Source organism: Sus scrofa, chromosome 3, assembly GCF_000003025.6.
Source record: "Sus scrofa isolate TJ Tabasco breed Duroc chromosome 3, Sscrofa11.1, whole genome shotgun sequence".
NCBI lineage: Eukaryota > Metazoa > Chordata > Mammalia > Artiodactyla > Suidae > Sus > Sus scrofa.
Window position 1 is genome coordinate 103,438,624 of NC_010445.4, and position 17,712 is coordinate 103,456,335.

The window sequence follows — 17,712 nt, forward strand, 5'->3', positions numbered from 1 at the left end:
ACCTCTCCTCCAAAGAGAAGAAATGACTGCGAAGAATATTTGAGGGATAGCTGGATAGAATTGAATAAGAATATTTCTTAGTTATTACTCTTTATTAATATTATTGTATCAGTGTTCATTTTTAAGGTGTGGTATCGGTACTGTGGTTATTTAGGAAAATGTTTTTATTCTTACCAGATGTTGACTGAGGTATTGAGGAATAAAGTGTCGTCATGCCCATGGCTTTTTTTTCACACAATTCAGATGAAAAATAGATAAATAGGTAGATAAGGCAAATGTAGGAACGTATTAACAGCTGGTGAATCTGGGGGAAGCGAGTATGGATATCCCTTGTACTGTTCTTTGCATTTTTCTATAAATTTAAAAGTTTTCAAAAGAAAGGGTTAGGCTGGGGAAATTCACAAAAATAAAAAGAGGGGAGCAGGCAGGTCACGATAGTGCGAAGAGGCTTGGTTACCTTTCTGCTGTGAATCACACTGGTCATGAGCTCACTGACATTACCCTCTTTGGAAGAGGACAAAAAAAAAAAAAAAAAAAAAAAAAAGTGAGAAAGATCATCTCTAAAATCCTTGGAGCCAAATAGTGAGAACTGACTGAGCAGTGAAACAATTAATTGAAAAAAAGGAATCTCAAATGAAATTGTCGCTCAGTTCTCTAACAGCCTGTCCCTACCTATTCATCTACCAGAATTCTCAAGGAATAAGCCTCCAGATATGAGGCGCATTTGACATCACTAAAGGAGTAGTTCAAAAACCCGAGTTATTAGATGTAATTCACTTAATTAAAAGTTTAATTGGACTTACTGATAACTGCCGTGTGTTTAAAATGAACAAATGGAGCCTTTTAACATTTCTGGGCTTTGTAGTGATTTATCACTGTAATTATAATTCATTGTTTCATCATCCCAATTATCAGAAGAACTAATGCTTCTGATTTTTATGAAATGAGGCAGGCCATAAACCAAAGCCAACGGCACACAGAAACGAGCACATTTCGTCCCGCGAGGTCACTTAACCCAAGTGCAAGTTGTAGGGCAGCATTTCTCCAGGGCGTGGGCGTACCTGAGACCACAAATGATTCTCTCCATCGTGGAAGGGATAATGACCAGACTCCATTGGAATAACTCCCGTGGTAGCCAGACTGTCCAGCAACTTTCCGAACAAGTATTTTCCCTCCTGAGTTATCAAGCACACCACTGTGAAGAGAAGAAAAAAAAATTTTTTTTTGTTTTTTTGGCTGCACCTCTGGCATATGGAAGTTCCCAGGCCAGGGACTGAACCCAAGCTGCTGCAGAGATAACACCATATCTTTAAATAACCTGATGCACTACAGCAAGAACTCCAAGAGAAAAAAAATTTGGGAAACAAGAACAGAAAAATATTGTTTGACATATCAATAGTCTATGAAACCAACCATCAGCTTTATTTAGAAATAGCAAAATAGCAGGAGTAACAAAACCTTCACCTTGGCCTGCAGCCCAATCCCTAAGAATGGTACCTCCATCCCTGGCCTGGCATCTGACCTCCCAAGTCACCTGTCCTCCTCTTTTGTATTATAGGACCTGATCATGCCTCAAATTACTTTTCTTTCCTTTTCTCTTTCTTCCTCTCTCTCTCCTTTCTTCTTTCTTTCTGTTTCTTCATTCCCACTAGTTCTCTGAAGTAAAGCCTCTTTCCTGACAATGTCCAATTTGGTTTTGTGCCATCACAGAATGACTCCAGTTTTTTCGAAGGGTGCTATGACATTTTTAAAAGCAAATTATTCCTTTTGTTTTGGTCCAGGGAAGGAAGGTGTGTAACTAAATTAAACTCATTTCAGAGAGTCCTCAAAGGCTGGAAATCGTGTCCTTAGTTTCTAGGACTTGAAGGGTTTAGATCCTGATGTGCCAGTCACTGACATATCTCCCTCTTTGCTTCTATTGAAGCAGGGGCTCCAGTCGGTCCCTTCCTTGCCTCAGAGCCTAACAGCTGGCTCCTTGGGTGCCTGTAATTTAGAGCATGAGGGAGCTAAAAACGTCCTCAGATTTGTTCCCATCAACACCCTTCCTTCTCTACTGGAGTGACAGTTGCCATTTCCTGCCCTCCCGCCTTCATGTTGCATCAACAACTTTCAACACTCAATTTCCTAACAACTCAGAAGGGAAGAAAGTGATAGTAAGACTTGACATGTACGGCACCTGATCACCTTAAAGTCATTCCCACTGACGGTATCTCACTGGGTTCTCCCAGCAAACCTACGGTGTGGCGGAGGGAATGCTATTCTTCCCACTTCACAGGGACAGGCTGAGACAGGTCAAGTGCCTCACGCCAGGTTTCATAACTTCAAAATTGCAAGGTAGGGATTTGAACCCAGGTCTAAGTGACCTGGAATTGTGGGTTTTGCGCCCGCCCCTGCCCCGCTCTTGGTCACAGTCTCAGGGGTCAAACGCCACGGGCATCTCCCAACCCCAAGTCCTTGCCCCTCCCTCCCGTCTTTGCCTCCTGCCCGTCCTTCTCCAGGGAGCTCTCAGTCAGGGTCCCTGACCTCTCCCAGCTGCAGCCAGGCCGGTCCCAGCTCCCTTGATGGAGCACACGATGCCCACACCCACGTCTCTGTTCATGTTGCTATTTCGCTCTGGATAACCTGGTTCCTGCTTTGGCTGACAAGGCCCGTGCGGCCTCCCCACCAGCTGCTCTACAGACGTTCTGCCGAGGCTTTGCTACAGCCCTTCCTAACAATGCCTTGTCTTGCCACAGAGACTCTGATTTTATTTGGTTTGGGGCTATTTCCTAGAAATTCCTTGATTTAACTTTGTCTCCCAATTAGATTGGAAGTTTTCTTATGGAAGGGACGATGTTTTATGCTTCTGCATTAGAAGGCCTGTCGGTGTTGCAGGCTTGTGAAAGCCACTTGTGAAGCTTTAGGATTGTGCTGGCTCTTTTTACAGTGGGAGCTTGAAATCAGCTACGGGGCGGCGGGGGGGGGCAGTGGGGGAGGGTGGGAGGGTGGACATTAACACCTCAGATGTTGATAACTCAGCACCCCCCACATCCTCTTCGGAAGATTGGTTGTTAAACATTTACCACCACACCACTGGTGTAGGCTGGCAATTTAAATTATTTAAAAAAAATTATTCCAGTTATCCCATGGTCCCTTACTTATAATCAGAGGAGGAAATAGACATAGCTCTTACTTTTCAATTTCCCCCCAGAGAAATTATTTTGCCCCTGGATTTATATTCCACTGTACTGAGGAAACGCACTCATTCTTAAGAGTCAGAAGCGCTGCAGCTGTCACTCAGCGTGAGGAAGTGGGGCTGAACTGAGCTTCCTTTGGCTGTTTAAAGGGAGGAGGGGTCGCCCAGACTAGACTAGGAGGCTAGACTAGGAGGCTAGAGAGGAGGCCGAGATCCCTTGTGATGATTATATAAGACCAAAAACCCAGACTGGGGGAAAGATCTGGTTACCGAGCTCTTCTTGTGAGATTTTGCCGTTGCCTAGGAGAGTGGCCGCTCGTCTTGTGAGTGGACTTCACTGAGGACAAGCACATTCCCAGACACCCTCCTGGAGGAGAAGCCCAGGAGCTCTGTGGTCTTTCAGCTCCAGGATGTGACAGCAGTCCCAGAGGAGGAACACTTGACTGCCATAGATACCGGAGGAAGGAGAGAGCCTGAAAGATGTAGTTGAACTGATGAAGCAGAGGGGGGCTCAGAGCCATGGTAGTTTGGAGAATTTATGTTAATGTGACCTCATGTCTATTCTCATTCAGGTCGAGGCACTTGCACTTCCTATATATTCTCTCTCTCTCTCTCTTTTTTTTTTTTTTTTTTTTTGCTTTTTAGGGCCCCACCTTCGGCACATGGAAGTTCCCAGGCTAGGGGTCCAATCCAGCTCCCTGCCTATGCCACAGCCACAGCCACCCCAGATCTGAGCCACATCTGTGACCTACACCATAGCTCTTGGCAATGCCGGATCCCCGACCCACTGAGCAAGGCCAGGGATCAAACCATGTCCTCGTGGATACTAGTCGGATTATTTCACTGTGCCACAACCGTAACTCCCGTGTATTCTTTGAAAGAGCAAAACCAATTCCACTTCCTTACCTTCCTCAGATACCCTTCGAGATGCTGAACATGGCCTGACCCTGGTACCAGGGCACTGGGAAAAGCTCAGGGTCAGCTTTGAGGCACAGAGGAAAGTGGCTGCCACTCTCGAGGGGGCATCTGGTCAGTGTGAAGAGTGCTCTGCCTCTGCATGGAGATGGCCGCTTTGCTGCCTCATCTCAGAGAACTCCCTCCTCTCCCCAGGCCTCCTCCCACTTAAAATGCAGAAGTTAATTCAGGACAAGACAGCCAAAATACAGTGCCTCAAATATGTTCATTATCCCTTTGGTTTGAAAGAATCAAGGAGATCACTCATAATAAGGCATCTGGTGATCATACATTGTATGAAAACAAATCCTTTAAGCTAAATCTGAATTTCTAAATGAACCAAAGTATGCTCTCTCCAGTTTCTGACTGTGAGGGACCTGGCAGGACAGTGATGGGAGATCCCTAGCATACTCATATTTTCTCTTAAATCCTGCCTGCTGAAAACAGACTCGTTTGTAACTGGTATTATCCGAAATTCCTCTCCGTTTCCCCTTAAGACCTCATACATCCTCTTCATGGATAGTGCTTCCTTATTTCCCGTTTCCTACTATATTGGTAACTGGTCCAGGAAGCTACAAGGCTTTCAGATGCTCCAGCAGCATTTTTTTTTTTCTTTTTACGGCTGCACCTGTGGCATATGGATGTTCCCAGGCCAGGGATTGAATCAAAGCTGCAGCTGCCGGCCTCCACTACAGCCAGAGCAGTCCCAGATCCAAGCTGCATCTGCAACCCATGCTGCAGCTTGAAGCAACACTGGATCCTTAACCCACTGAGCAAGGCCAGGGATTGAACCTACACTTTCACTGACACTATGGTTCTTAACCACAGCGGGAACCCCAAATTTAGTTTATTGAAACAGTCAGTCTTCTCCTCTGTCCTTCCACCCTCATCTATATTCTTTATAGCAAGCGGCTATGCTCCAACTCAGAGGCTGGGATTGCTGAGTCCTGGTCCTTGTCAGTGCCCTTCTTATTTTCTCCCTAGAGGTACATCCATCCATCATAAAGCCTTTCCCAACTCTGACCGCTCCAAAGTCTACAACCCCTCCCCATGTCCTCACGTGGTACATTAAGTGGAGCTGGGACCCCTTAGCTCTTACGTAAAGGGAATCACCTGGACCCTGGGCTGGACGTCAGAGGACACTAGCTCTAATCCTGGCTGTGCCACTAACTAGCAATTTAATTAACTTCCCTATGCCTCCATCTCTCTTCTAATTAGTGAGGATACTAACAGCAGCCTCACAGGGCTAAGATGATTCTAGAAGGAGGTCTCAGTGCAAGGGATTGCTGTCATTAAGATGACATCTTGGTGAGATCACATCAACTCATGCGGCTTTGTACTGTGTAAGAACACGGAAAGGCAAGAGAGAGCCAGCCAATGCCAGAGGGAGCAAGTGCCAACCATCTCAACCATCTTGGATCATAGTTGGAAAAATACAGGCAGCCTTAAGATGGGCTCCACCGCTGCAGCACAGGTCAGTGTCTACATGGACAGAGTGTGCTAATGGTGTTGGTGGACACACACACTTGTGTGTCAGGATGTATGTGAGCATGCATGTGTGTATTCAAGCATATGCGGGAGGCGTGCAGTGCATGCAAGTGATTATGTGGGAGCATGCTCATGTTTGTGCACATTTTTGTGCACATGTTCATGTGTAGATTTGGATGTCACCTTGTTGCACAAAATTGATTTCATAGTGAAAGCAAAGTATTTTTATTCCATGATCTAGAATTAAGAAACAGCTTTTGGAGACAAAAAAAAAAAAAAATGTGGTGTAGGTTGCAGACGCGGCTCGGATCCTGCGTTGCTGTGGCTCTGGCGTAGGCTGGTGGCTACAGCTCCGATTCAACGCCTAGCCTGGGAACCTCCATATGCCGCGGGAGCGGCCCAAGAAATAGCAACAACAACAACAACAAAAGACAAAACGACAAAAAAAAAAAAAAAAAAAGAAACAGCTTTTGGGGGAGTTCCTGTTGTGGCCCAGCGGGTTAAGAATCCAACTAATATCCATGAGGACACAGGTTCGATCCCTGGTCTTGCTCGGTGGGTTAAGTATCCGGCTTGGCCATGGGCTATGGTGTAGGTCACAGACATGACTTAGATCTGGAGTGGCTGGCTGTGGCGTAGGCTGGCAACTGCAGCTCTGATTTGATTTGACCCCTAGCCTGGGAATTTCCATATGCCACAAATGCGGCCCTTAAAAAAAATAATAAGAAGAAGAAAAGAAAAGAAACAGCATTTGGGAGGTCCCTGGTGGCTCAGTGGATTGAGGGCCTGGCATTGTCACTGCTGTGATTCAGGTCACTGCTGTGGCACGGGTTCAATCCTGGCCCAGGAATTTCCACATGCTGTGGGTGTGGCCAAAAAAAGAGAAAGAAACAGAGTTTGGTGGGTTTTTTTTCCTTTAATGTTCTTCTATTTATCCTTAGTAGAGCCTTCATATTCTCATTCCTATTGAAAACCAGGTAGCTCATCATCTCTCTGTGCTGATGGAGAAAATAGTATGGCCAACAAAATTTATTAGTAAGTCTTACATCTTATTTTAGGCAGAGTTTTTTTTTTTTTTTTTTTTTTTTTTAAATGGCCACACCTGCCGGCTGGGTGATTGACTCAGAGTCACAGCTGCAATCTATGTTACAGCTGGGGATTGAACTGTGCAAGACTGGGGATTAAACCCAAACCTCTGCAGCAACAGGAGCCACTGTAATTGGATTCTTAACCCACTGCATCACAGTAGGAATTCCTAGGCATAGATTTTTTTTTAAACTGCTTCCCCAAATTTCAGAGATGCTACTGACCAGACACCTTGACAGGGAATGAATTTTACATCTTCCTTTCCTTTGGCAGAGATACAGGTGAACAATTGAGTAGCCAGCATGCCAAGTAGAGAAAGGGAGAAAGACACCAGAAGCCCGAATAATTGAGAAACTTCATCCAGTATCTGGCAGCCAAGCATTGGCTTTGAGATACCCCTCAAAGCAGTGGGTGGGTCTGGACTTGGGTTCACATCCCCACTCTGACACTTTTTAATGGCGTGGCTTTAGAAAGGCTGTTCAACCTCTTTTTACCTTTAAAGGTGCATAATGGTGGTAGATACCTCATGGGGGAACTGTGAGGCTGAACTAGATAGCACTGGTGAACTGCTTGACACATACCCACTAGCCTTATTATTGAAGATATTAAGTAAACCTGCATTTCCCCATTGTTTGCCTAAAGCAAAAGAGGTGTGAGGATTCTGGGAAGGCCATTCTTGCCTCTCCTCATTTAGGCAGTGACATAGTCCAACCATGTCATGCTTCTTGTCCTTCTTTCTGGATCCCAAACCAACGGCTGACCAGGCAGGACCACCTGTCACCCTCTTACTTTTCCCATCCCCATCTGTCTCCAGACCATCAGCCAGAGCTGTGACATTTTTCCTCTAAACTTCTGGGCCTTCCTTAATCACCTTGCTATTATTTCCCTGCTCAGGAAAGACAGGTGTTGATTCATTTTTTTCCTAAAATGCTTTAAATCATCAAGAACTTTGGCTCCCTTGTCAGGAATACAAAAGAATCAGATTCTTCTGCCCTCTCATTAAGGTGTAAAGAGAAGTTAGTCTTCTTTTCCAGAGAGTTCTGAAAGGAGATCCAGGACCACATGGATCTGGATCTGGGCTATCCCGTGGAATAGGATGCTCAGTTAAATTTGTTGATTTTGCTTGCTAATCAGGCAACCCTGCGCTGGGGGCTCTCTGCCCGCACCCTGATGGCTTGTTCTTAAGCAGCTCAGTGCTACCCACCTGTGAACTGCAGCACCGCACACGCTGGAGTAGGATGCATAGACATCAGTGCCATAGACATGGTACCTAGGGTCCTGGCATCCTGCTGGGCACTTCACCAAGAACTCAGGATTCATTATCTTTCCAGCTTTCACATCGCAGTTGATCTGAGGCACAGCTGGGAATGCAAAGTGAGGTCAAACTTAGACCTTGTGGTATCGGCTTATGTATGGGGTGATTCTGTTAGGTCACAACTGTTCATTGACTTAATTTCTAAAAGCCAGAGACTGGGCTGACCCTGGATCCCCTCCGTATAATGAAAGCAAAGAGGTAATTAGGGCATTCCTCAGACCAAAAGAACAATCACCATCCACCGCCTTTAACCTGCTGAGAGCAAGAAGAGGCCGATTCATGTGCTGATTCAAACAATTAATTAATTGAAGAAGAGAATGCTGGGAAAAGACGCGAATGCTGGGAGAGGATCCACCTCCAGTGGCCAGAAATGTCAGCCTGAATCTATGACTAGAGAATACTTGTGTTTCAGATGCTCTGGAGCTGGCCCAGGAAAAGAAGAAACTCTCAGAAAACCTTACCGGAGAAGGGAAAGGTATTCTGGGGAGGGCAAATGAGAGAACATGGGCCTTGGGGTGGGGACTGGCTGGGTATAGGTGGGCCCCCCCTCCCCCTGCAGCTGGCTGGCAGCACAGTCTGCGAAGGGCGGGGCCAGGTGAAGGAGGCGTGGGTGCTTGTGTTCTGTGCAGGAGGCCGGACTCGATGGGAGGTTTGGGGACAGGGGAGACAAACAGTGAAAGCCATCTTTAGTCTCACTCCTAGAGGCTGGGTTCTAGATCCAGGGTCAAGATGGGAGTAATCTTGTCTCATCTGCCCCAACACCCGGTGGAAAGCTGGGACCTGCCCTGCTGAGCATCCAGGGGAAGCTCTTTCATTCCGTCTGTCCTCCATCCTCCTTTGGCTTTGTGGTGCCATTGCCAGGCTGGCACCATCCAGTAGGCCAGGCTGTGGAGCCCAAAGCTTGCTTAGGGATGAGAAGGTGTAGACACCCTAGTGGCAGTATTTAAAGAGGGCTGCGGCTGCTCTTTCGCTCAAAAACTCCTGAAGGAAAAGTTCTCCTAGACAATCCTATACTGGTGCTTGGGAGCTAGGAAAGTATTCTTTAGAAGGGACTCTGAAACATGAGCACCATTCAAAGAGTAAGCAGGTTCAGGAGGGGTCTGGAAACCACCAGACAAGACGGCTGCCTGGCAGAAATGGGGTGTTTGGCCATAAGAAGGTGAGAATTTGGAGGTGAGGGGTAGCTGTCTTCAAAAGTAGGACCGTGCGTGCTGTGACATCAGAGGACTGCGCTAGAATGAAAGGGAAGCAAGTTTTGCCAAGAAGAATTTTCTAGTAATTGAAGTTGCCCTTGAAGGAAGGAGCTGGAAGTGTGTAAGCAGGGACTGAACCGCTGAAGAGGGGATTTCTCCACCCGGTGGGAAGTAGAAGGAAAGCCCCGCCCGGTGGTAAGAGTCTGTGATTGCAAACACGGGTTCAGGATCTCTGCCAGGCCACCCATTCTCTGACTGGGTTACTGAGATGGTCTCAGTTGTTAATGGTTTCCAGCTGTATCCAGAAACGCATCCTCGCCTCGTGGTTTTTTTTTTTTTAACTCTTGTGTATCTGAATGGAGCAGAGGTGCGTTTCATTCAGTCTGGAGAGAGAACTGACGTTAAAACGCCTGCTTTTTCCCTAAACGCCCCTCCCAGACAATCTTGGCCACGAGGGCTGGGCCAGAATGGAAGTCCTTCCTTCTCCTGGGAGCCTGGGGGCCCAGCGTGATCACAGGCGAAAACAATTTGCGGTCTGCATTAGGAAGGGGAGCGCTGTGCTTAAAACAGTTGTGTGGTTTCATTCTCCCCACCACAGGCTACTTCCTCTCCAAAGTTATTTTCTTTTTATCTTTCATTCTTTTAAACCCTGACACTCAAGGCTGCATTGACTACTTTGAGTCTTAAGAGTTATGCATTAAAAAGGCAATTCTGGGCCTGAAGATGCCATAGTCTTTCCTGAAATTAGTGAACCGTTGGATTACTGGGTGTAACTGATTGTGTTCAGCTCTCCTCCCTTCCACGGGCCACTGCCCTGCTCCCGAGTGCATCTCTTCCTGCAGATGTAAAGAAAATGAAAGCATTCCTTCTCAGCTCTTAGTTATATGACATAGGAAGTGACAAGCTCTGTGACCTGCGGTTCAATTTGGATGTGACTTTGGCACTCTGAGCAGTTGGATCTGCTGGTAGGTCAACCCCACTCTTTTGGAGCTGTAAATGGAGCTCAATCTAGAAGCTTATTTGTTGCATGAGTATCATACAGTGATGGAACCTATTGTAAGACAGGTGCACACGCAGTAGCATGTCCCAGGAAATTGTTGGTTTAAAAAGACCAAGGGAAAATGTCACATGGGAAGATTTTGCCTCCTGCTAACCAATCACCCTTCCTTTCTTTTAGTGGTCATTTGTTTTTTGTTGTCTGTTTGTTTTGTCATATTTTTCAAAGGCCTAGGCAGTCCCTTAAATAAGATCTGCTGCTTTGTCTGCACCCAATTGGATTAGAAAAAATTGGTGAATCTTCTCCCACAGGGGGGGTAAAATGAAATCAGGTACATATGCTCATGTAACTTTAGAGGAACTGGGTGCAATGACAAAGTGTGGCTAAAGGTCAAATATTTGTTCAATTTGTACAGAAAAGTAAGCTGGAGAGAGTGAGCTAATTAAAATTTCAGAATAATTGCCCAAATCATTGGAAAGTGTAAAGCCTAAATCCAGCTGGCAAGAAGCAGCCATTTGCATCTTTTCGGCTGCTCGCCTTTGAATATATGGAAACCAGGGTTTCTTTCTTTACAGTATTTTCCCAGTTGTTTGTGAAGTAGTGTGCTTTCTTGAAGCCTTCCAGCAATCTTCCATCCATCTACTTAAAGCCCAAATGAAATAATTTATCTTTGCATTTCCTCTGAACGCTTTTGACTGTTCCAGCTTCCAGCTTACGTTTTCTTTTCTCTTTCTTTCTGTTCTGATGTTTAGGTTCATTTTCATATCTCTCTGGGTTTCATCTCAAAAGTGCAGAAATCAGACTTCCTTAAGAGAACAAGTCAAAATTAAGACAGTTCAAGGAGTGTCAATTTCAGGTCTGAAGGGAACAGGAAGACATCTATTTGGCAAATGCTAAAAACAGAGAGTTGGGGGATGGGAACGGGGCATCCCCCCTGCTAATCTCGGGGAGAACTTGTAATTTAGAAGTCATAAAAAGGTTTACTCCCAGGAACATCTGGAGAAAGCAAAAAGAGAGACTTTTCCATTCCTTCCTAAGTGGACCTTTGTTGGTGGAAGTGAGGCAACCCTGGGCTAAAGTCACAGAGAGCCTGGGACAGCCCAGAAGTGCTTGAGTAGACACTTTGCACAGAGACCAGTTCCTTGACCATCTGCTCTGCTTCCCCCCATATAATTCCTTAAAGTTACTTTGCCTTCTCTTGGCCATTATCATTTTCTTGACAGAGCTCACATTAGGGCGTCACAGAATCTGCCAAGAATTCCTTCCCAGAGGCCCTTGGCACCAGCCACAGGGCAAAGAGAACAATTTGCAACCCGGCGAGTTAGAACTAAAGGATAACCTTTAGATGCTACTCCCTGAGGTGATGTGTCTGTTGTGCTGATCTCAGAGGGTTCCTGGGCAAAACTAGTACTGCCGAAGCCACTGTTTTCTTGCAACATTGGACTCTTAGAGGCAGAACCACAAATGTTTCTGCTCTTGTTGGGTCTCCTGCTTAATCTAATAACAGAGTGATTATTGGGGATGTCACATACAATAAGCCAATGATGAAGCAGGCCAAATCAATCTACATACTCTGCTTCTTATTTTCCGTTCATCTTTTCAGTGATCCCAGGCTGACCACAGTGCATCAGGAAAACAAATTTCCTCATCAATTAAACCAGGCTTGCCTCCTGACTGTTAATGAGAAAGCATTATTATAACATAAAAGCACTTATGCATAAACAGTTGTGATATAACACTTAATTTTGTTGGACTATGATATTCAACTGGAGCGAAATCCTATTTTTAAGAAAATTAAGCCAAAGTGTTAATTTAATGAAACATAATGGCCATTAAATAAAATTTAAAGACGAATGCTACTTTCTCCTTGATCCCAACACTGTGATTAGATCGTATTAATGCTCCCCTTGTGAATTCTTTTGCAAAGCATTCCTTTCCATTTTTCCTAAACAATCTTTGACCACAATGGATCTTTGGTCAAAAGCTATCAATACCTTCCTGCTGCCATGAGGAAAAATTGCAAAATCTTAAGACCTTTCCACAGGAATTTTTGGGCTTGCTAGTACTGTCCCTGGTATTTCAAGTGCATGTTATCTTGTAAACTTGGCTTGTATCATTTCTCATACCTGGAATCCTTTTTCCTTTCATTGGTTTAAATGCTACTACTTTTTCAAGGTCCCAGTTTGTTACATCTTTCTTTCTTTGGCCATGCCAGTGGCATGTGGAATTTCCTGGTCCCAGGATTGAACTTGTGTCACAGCAGTGACCCGAGCCACAGCAGTGACAGCACTGGATACTTCAACCCACTGTGCCACAAGAGAACTCTGTTACATCTTCTTTCATCTCCTAGATGATAAACTCCAGGAGGGAGGAATTTTCATCTGTTTTGTTCACTGCTGATCAATAGAATGTTGCTGAATGAATGAAAGGTTAAGTGGAACCCATCCATTAGCAATTCCTGTTAGTTTTATTTCCAAGTCTGCAATTTCTCTCTCCTTCCACCTTGGACCAGTTCACTGACTCGTGTCTGAACTATTAACACAGTGGTCTCCTGTCTTGTCATCTTCCTTCCGTGTTGCCCACACTTTTGCCTCAATCCTTTCTCCATTGGACAGCCAATGGGATACTTTAAGGATCTAATCACATTTCAGCATTCTCCTGCTTAAAACCCCTCATTGGCTTCCTACTGCCCAAATGTCCAATCGCCTGAAGATGGTCCATGAGGCCCAAAATGATCTGATTCCTGTATTCCTCTCCATTTACTCTCCTACCACTGCTGCTTTTTAAATACTATCATTATAGTTGATTTACAGTGTTCTGTCTATTTCTGCTGTACAGCAAAGTGACCCAGCCATATATATACACACACCCTTTTCTCATATTATCTTCCATCATGTTCTATCACAAGTGATTGGATCTAGTTCCCTGTGCTACTTGAATGATGAGAAGGTGCCAGCCAGCAAAGGTCTAGAAGGAGCTTCTAGGCAGAAAGAAGAACCAGGGCAAAAACCTTGATGTGGGAATGGCCTGGCAGCCTGAAGAACATACAGAAGGCCAAGGTGTGTAAGCACAGTGAGTGAGGTAGAGGAAGGGCCACGATGAGGTGTGGGAAGTCGGCATGAGTCACATCACACGGGGACTAAGTGAATTAATAGTCCCACTGTGACCAAGGTGTCAACAATTGTTTTTGCTAGAACTCTTTTCAGGACTACACAATATTATTTGCAGAAGAAACTTCTCTTTGGAAAATTTCGTTTTTAAAAATTGATCCTGCATTGCTGTGGCTCTTCTGTAGGCTGGTGGATACAGCTCTGACTGGACCCCTAGCCTGGGAACCTTCATATGCTACCGCCGGTGTGGCCCTAAAAAAAAGGCAAAAAAATTGGAGTACCATTCAGATACCGTAAAATTGGCCCTTTTAAGTGTACAATCAGTGATTTATGGTATATTCACAAGTTTGTGCAACCATGATCATCTAATTCCACAATATTTTCATCACCTCACAAAGAAACCCCGTTAGTGGTGTCAAAAGAGAGACAACAGGGTGTTCCCTCATGGCTCAGTGGGTTAAGGACTTGGTATTGTCATTGCTGGGGCTCTGGTTACAGCTGTGGTGTGGGTTGGATCCCTGGCCCTGGAACTTCCTCATTGCCATGGGCTTGGCCAAAAAAAAAGAGAGAGAGCCCTACATGGAGTCACTTGTGCCAAGCTCATGTCATCAAACTGAGACAATACCTAACCTAACAGCAGTTTAAACTTGTCCCGGGAATGTAATCTTAAATCCATCTGGAATTTCCTGGTCAGCCCTGGTGAGGTAATCCACCTGAGAGACCACTGCCAGCCCTCAAAGGTGGCCTTGCCTAAAACAATCTGCTCTTTGTTAGAACAATTTCCTTGTCCTGTCTCCTTCCACCTGTAAAAGTAGAAGAAATCTCTTGACAAGCCTACTTAGGATGGAGGCTGAGCTTCCAAGGGCTGTGTATGGGCTGAAATGTTCAGAGAGGCAGCATCTACCTGTATATAGGGCTTGTGATCTGGAAGAGTGAGGATGGGGCATGACACAGTAGGGGAGTGAGGGTGAAGGTGGAAGGAGGTGCTGGTGGAAGAAGATCGTGTGCTGCACAAGGTGACCTCTCCTGTTGATCCTTGAAAATCTGCAGTAAAATTTCTGAAATCTAATAAAATATCAGATGCAAGGAAGTTTCTGGGAAGACCTAGTAAAGGAGCTGAGTCAAAATGCAGAGTGGGACAGGAAGGCTCTGGGAACACGGGAGTGGATGGGTGGAGAAAATCATGAGGAAGCACGAGATAGGCTCTCCAGAAATCGCAAGGAGAGCTCCAGACCTTTGAAAAGCTTGTAGAATTGGTATTTACACAGGTTTAGTATGACATCTGTGGAGCCATGGTGACCAAGCTAACACTTGTATGACATCACTCTAGATGATGAAACTGTAGCTGTAGTCAGTGGTGGGGCTGAATTTGCACACAGGTATGTCTGATTTCAACACGATGCCACATTCTCCCCTGAGCCCAGTTTTGCAAAAAAGATGTGCAATATTGGGGGTTGAAGAAATATCGCAATACTTTCCCAAATAAATTAAGAAAACAACTTAAAGATAAAAAATAATTTCCCTTGGTCCTAAAAGATTTCTCAGGAAGACTATATCTAGCAACAAGTGAGGGAAACCTAGGGCATGTGATGAAAAGTTTATAAAGGCAAATCTAGTAAAGGACATTTGCCTCAACAGATAGCTTCAAGCTCCAGCTCTAAGCACATCGAAAAGCTTATAAAGCTTTTTGCCACCCTTATCCATACACAGTGGAAGTATGGTTGGGTAACAGGGATTAATATACCTGTGGCAACACAACTTTTGGCAGCTGTAGAAGTTCGCGTATTTAAAAATAACCTACTTTAAATTTACAAAGGATTCTAATACACGCCTTTTCACTTGACTCTTACAAACCCCTAAGAGTCATATTATCCTCATTTTCCAGAGAGATAAGTTTCCTTGTTCGAGCTTTGGTACCAAGTCAGTGGCAGAGCTGGGAACTGAATTGTCTCTAGACTCAAAGCTTTGCAAGCTCTGCCTGGTTGCTTCTTCCATTACTGAAGAGGAATTAAATTGCTGTCTCCGTACTCTAATTCTGCCAGGCTCTTCTGAACTTGAAGATCACTGACAACTACCAGTGGGTAGCTGTCTTGCCCCCCTGCCCCCAAATAAAAAGGCTATGTCTTGCAGTAGGTTGTGTGTCTGGGTATGTTTGTGTGCGGTGTCTGTACACACCCGTGCCTTTATCCCAAACACCAGCAAGACAACTTTTCTAGCAGAATCTTCCTTGCATCGTTTGCCTATTGTTTCTGAGAATTGCCATGGTAGAGTTTATTCAACTGAAAGTCTGGAGTATAGAGTCTGCCTCCCTTCTGACCCACACACCAGAAGGAGGTCTAGAAGGTTAATCTTCTTCCTTTTTCGTGGTCTGAGAAAGGGCACCCACACCAGTCTGTGTGCAGAACCAAGTGTTGGTATGAAGTGTCTACGGAGCATGCAAACAATGGGGGTTACTTACAAGCCGCTACACCTAACCATGTGTGAGCCCACTGAGGACGCTGTGTGTGTATTATACCCAAACCTCACAGTCACAGAGCCATATATCTTCATCAGTGTCCAATGCACTAACTAAGCAAGTCCCAGAACAATTACCTCTTCATGCTGAGCCAGTACTTCTGGGAATTATCCACCCTTTCAAGGTTGATTGCAAAAATCTTTCCATGCCTTATGAGGTATTAAGGTTAACTTATTTGAGAGAACTATGTGAATTAAAGGTTGTATATTTCACCCCAAGTTAAGACTATTCCAACAGACTCCACGGTAATGAAAATATTTCAGGATGTGGCTTCACTGCCTGTGGGGAATATCTTACTGTTGTATAATCTTGCTGATTGTTGTCTTCATCATGTAGATTTCCTGCTCAGTAAACTCTTAGCGGTCCCCACCCTCTAAAGAAAAGCAAAGAACAAAGCTTCTCAGACTGGCACTGCTTCGTCCTAACCCATCTTCCAGCTGCTTCTCCCATGACTCCCCAAGACTTAAACCCCATCACACCGCTCACTGTTTCCCGACCCCACCTTCCCTGTGTTATTTGGGCTAAGTCCACCTAGAAAGCCTCCCACCTACCTCTGCCTGTAAAATTCTACTTATTGTTCATGCCCTACCATGAATACTCTTTCAGAAAACTAGTAGGAATCCTATTTTAGGATTACCCCTTGTTACTCTTTTTTTTTTTTTTTTTTTTTTGGTCTTTTTTTTTTTTAGGACTGCATCTACAGCATATGGAGGTTTCCAGGCTAGGAGTCAAATTGGAGCTGTAGCCACTGGCCTACACCAGAGCCACAGCAACATCAGATCCAAGCTGCATCTGTGACCTACACCACAGCTCATGGCACCACCAGATCCTTAACCCACGGAGTGAGGCCAGGGATCGAACCCTCAGCCTCATGGTTCCCAGTTGGATTCGTTTCTGCTGCGCCATGACGGGAACTCCTTTTTAAAATTTTTATTTATTTATTTATTTTTTGTCTTTTGTCCCGCTATTCTTAAGCAGAATTTTTATCAAATTTTTATTGTTGGTGTTCATTAGTCTGTCCATCCATCCAACAAATACCTAAAGAACACTAATTATGTCTTCATGATATTGTGGTCTAGTTGAGAAGACAGACTGTATAAAACACTCATAATGGGAGTTCCCATCGTGGCTCAGTGGTTAAAGAACCTGACTAATAACCATGAGGTTTTGGGTTCGATGCCTGGCCTCACTCAGTGGGTTAAGGATCTGGCATTGCCTTGAGCTTGGTGTAGGTTGCAGATGTGGCTCAGATCCTGCATTGCTGTGGCTGTGGTGTAGACTAGCGGTTATAGCTCTGATTAGACCCCTAGACTTGGAACCTCCATATGCTGTGGATTCGGCCCTAAAAAAGACAAAAAGACCAAAAAAAAAAAAAAAAAAAAAAAAAAGAAAAGAAAAAAAAGAAAAAAGACCCCTCATAATAATGTGCAGTAAGTACATCCATAGCAGAGGAAGTGTAATGTACACAGGAGCCGTCTTCACTAGTTCTTTGTGTATTGGCAATGGGAGTTGGGTCCAGGAAGGCTTTCCTTTGCATAACTTTATCATATATGAGATCAGGTGCTCACTGAAGTCAACCTTGCAGGATGGACAGCCGATAATGTGTCAGAGTTAACCATGATGGCTCTCATCTCTGTAACACTATCTCCTCTGTGCAACACTCCCCCACTTTAGACTAAGCCCGTTGCTTCTGGGGCTCTTCTGGGACGTCTTTACATGAAGAAAAGCTATTGAGATTTTACATCTTAAAAGCTTTTCTGTCTCTAGCATCCTCTGCCAGGCAAGGATAGTTCTAGAGTTGTTGGTGGACATAATTTATGGGAAAACGTATGATGTGTTTATTGCAATATAGACTGATAGTTTCTAGAGTTGAAGAGTA

At 44.8% G+C, this 17,712-nt stretch overlaps 1 protein-coding gene and 1 long non-coding RNA gene across 6 annotated transcripts in view; one reads left to right on the forward strand and one right to left on the reverse strand.

Moving 5' to 3' along the window:
- VIT (vitrin) overlaps positions 1-17,712 on the reverse strand; it is a 113,863-nt gene that overhangs the window by 59,497 nt on the left and 36,654 nt on the right. For all 5 annotated transcript variants that reach the window (XM_021087635.1, XM_021087636.1, XM_013996220.2 and 2 more), the window contains 2 exons: positions 7,908-8,064; positions 1,062-1,195 (listed from right to left, as the gene is read on the reverse strand). In XM_021087635.1, coding sequence (XP_020943294.1) covers positions 1,062-1,195; positions 7,908-8,064 — 291 coding nt within the window. The remainder of the gene's footprint in view (positions 1-1,061; positions 1,196-7,907; positions 8,065-17,712) is intronic.
- The window catches only part of LOC110260034, a 61,292-nt gene continuing 51,652 nt past the window's right edge, over positions 8,073-17,712 (forward strand). Inside the window, exon 1 of the long non-coding RNA XR_002342782.1 lies at positions 8,073-8,493. This is a non-coding gene — a long non-coding RNA (uncharacterized LOC110260034). The remainder of the gene's footprint in view (positions 8,494-17,712) is intronic.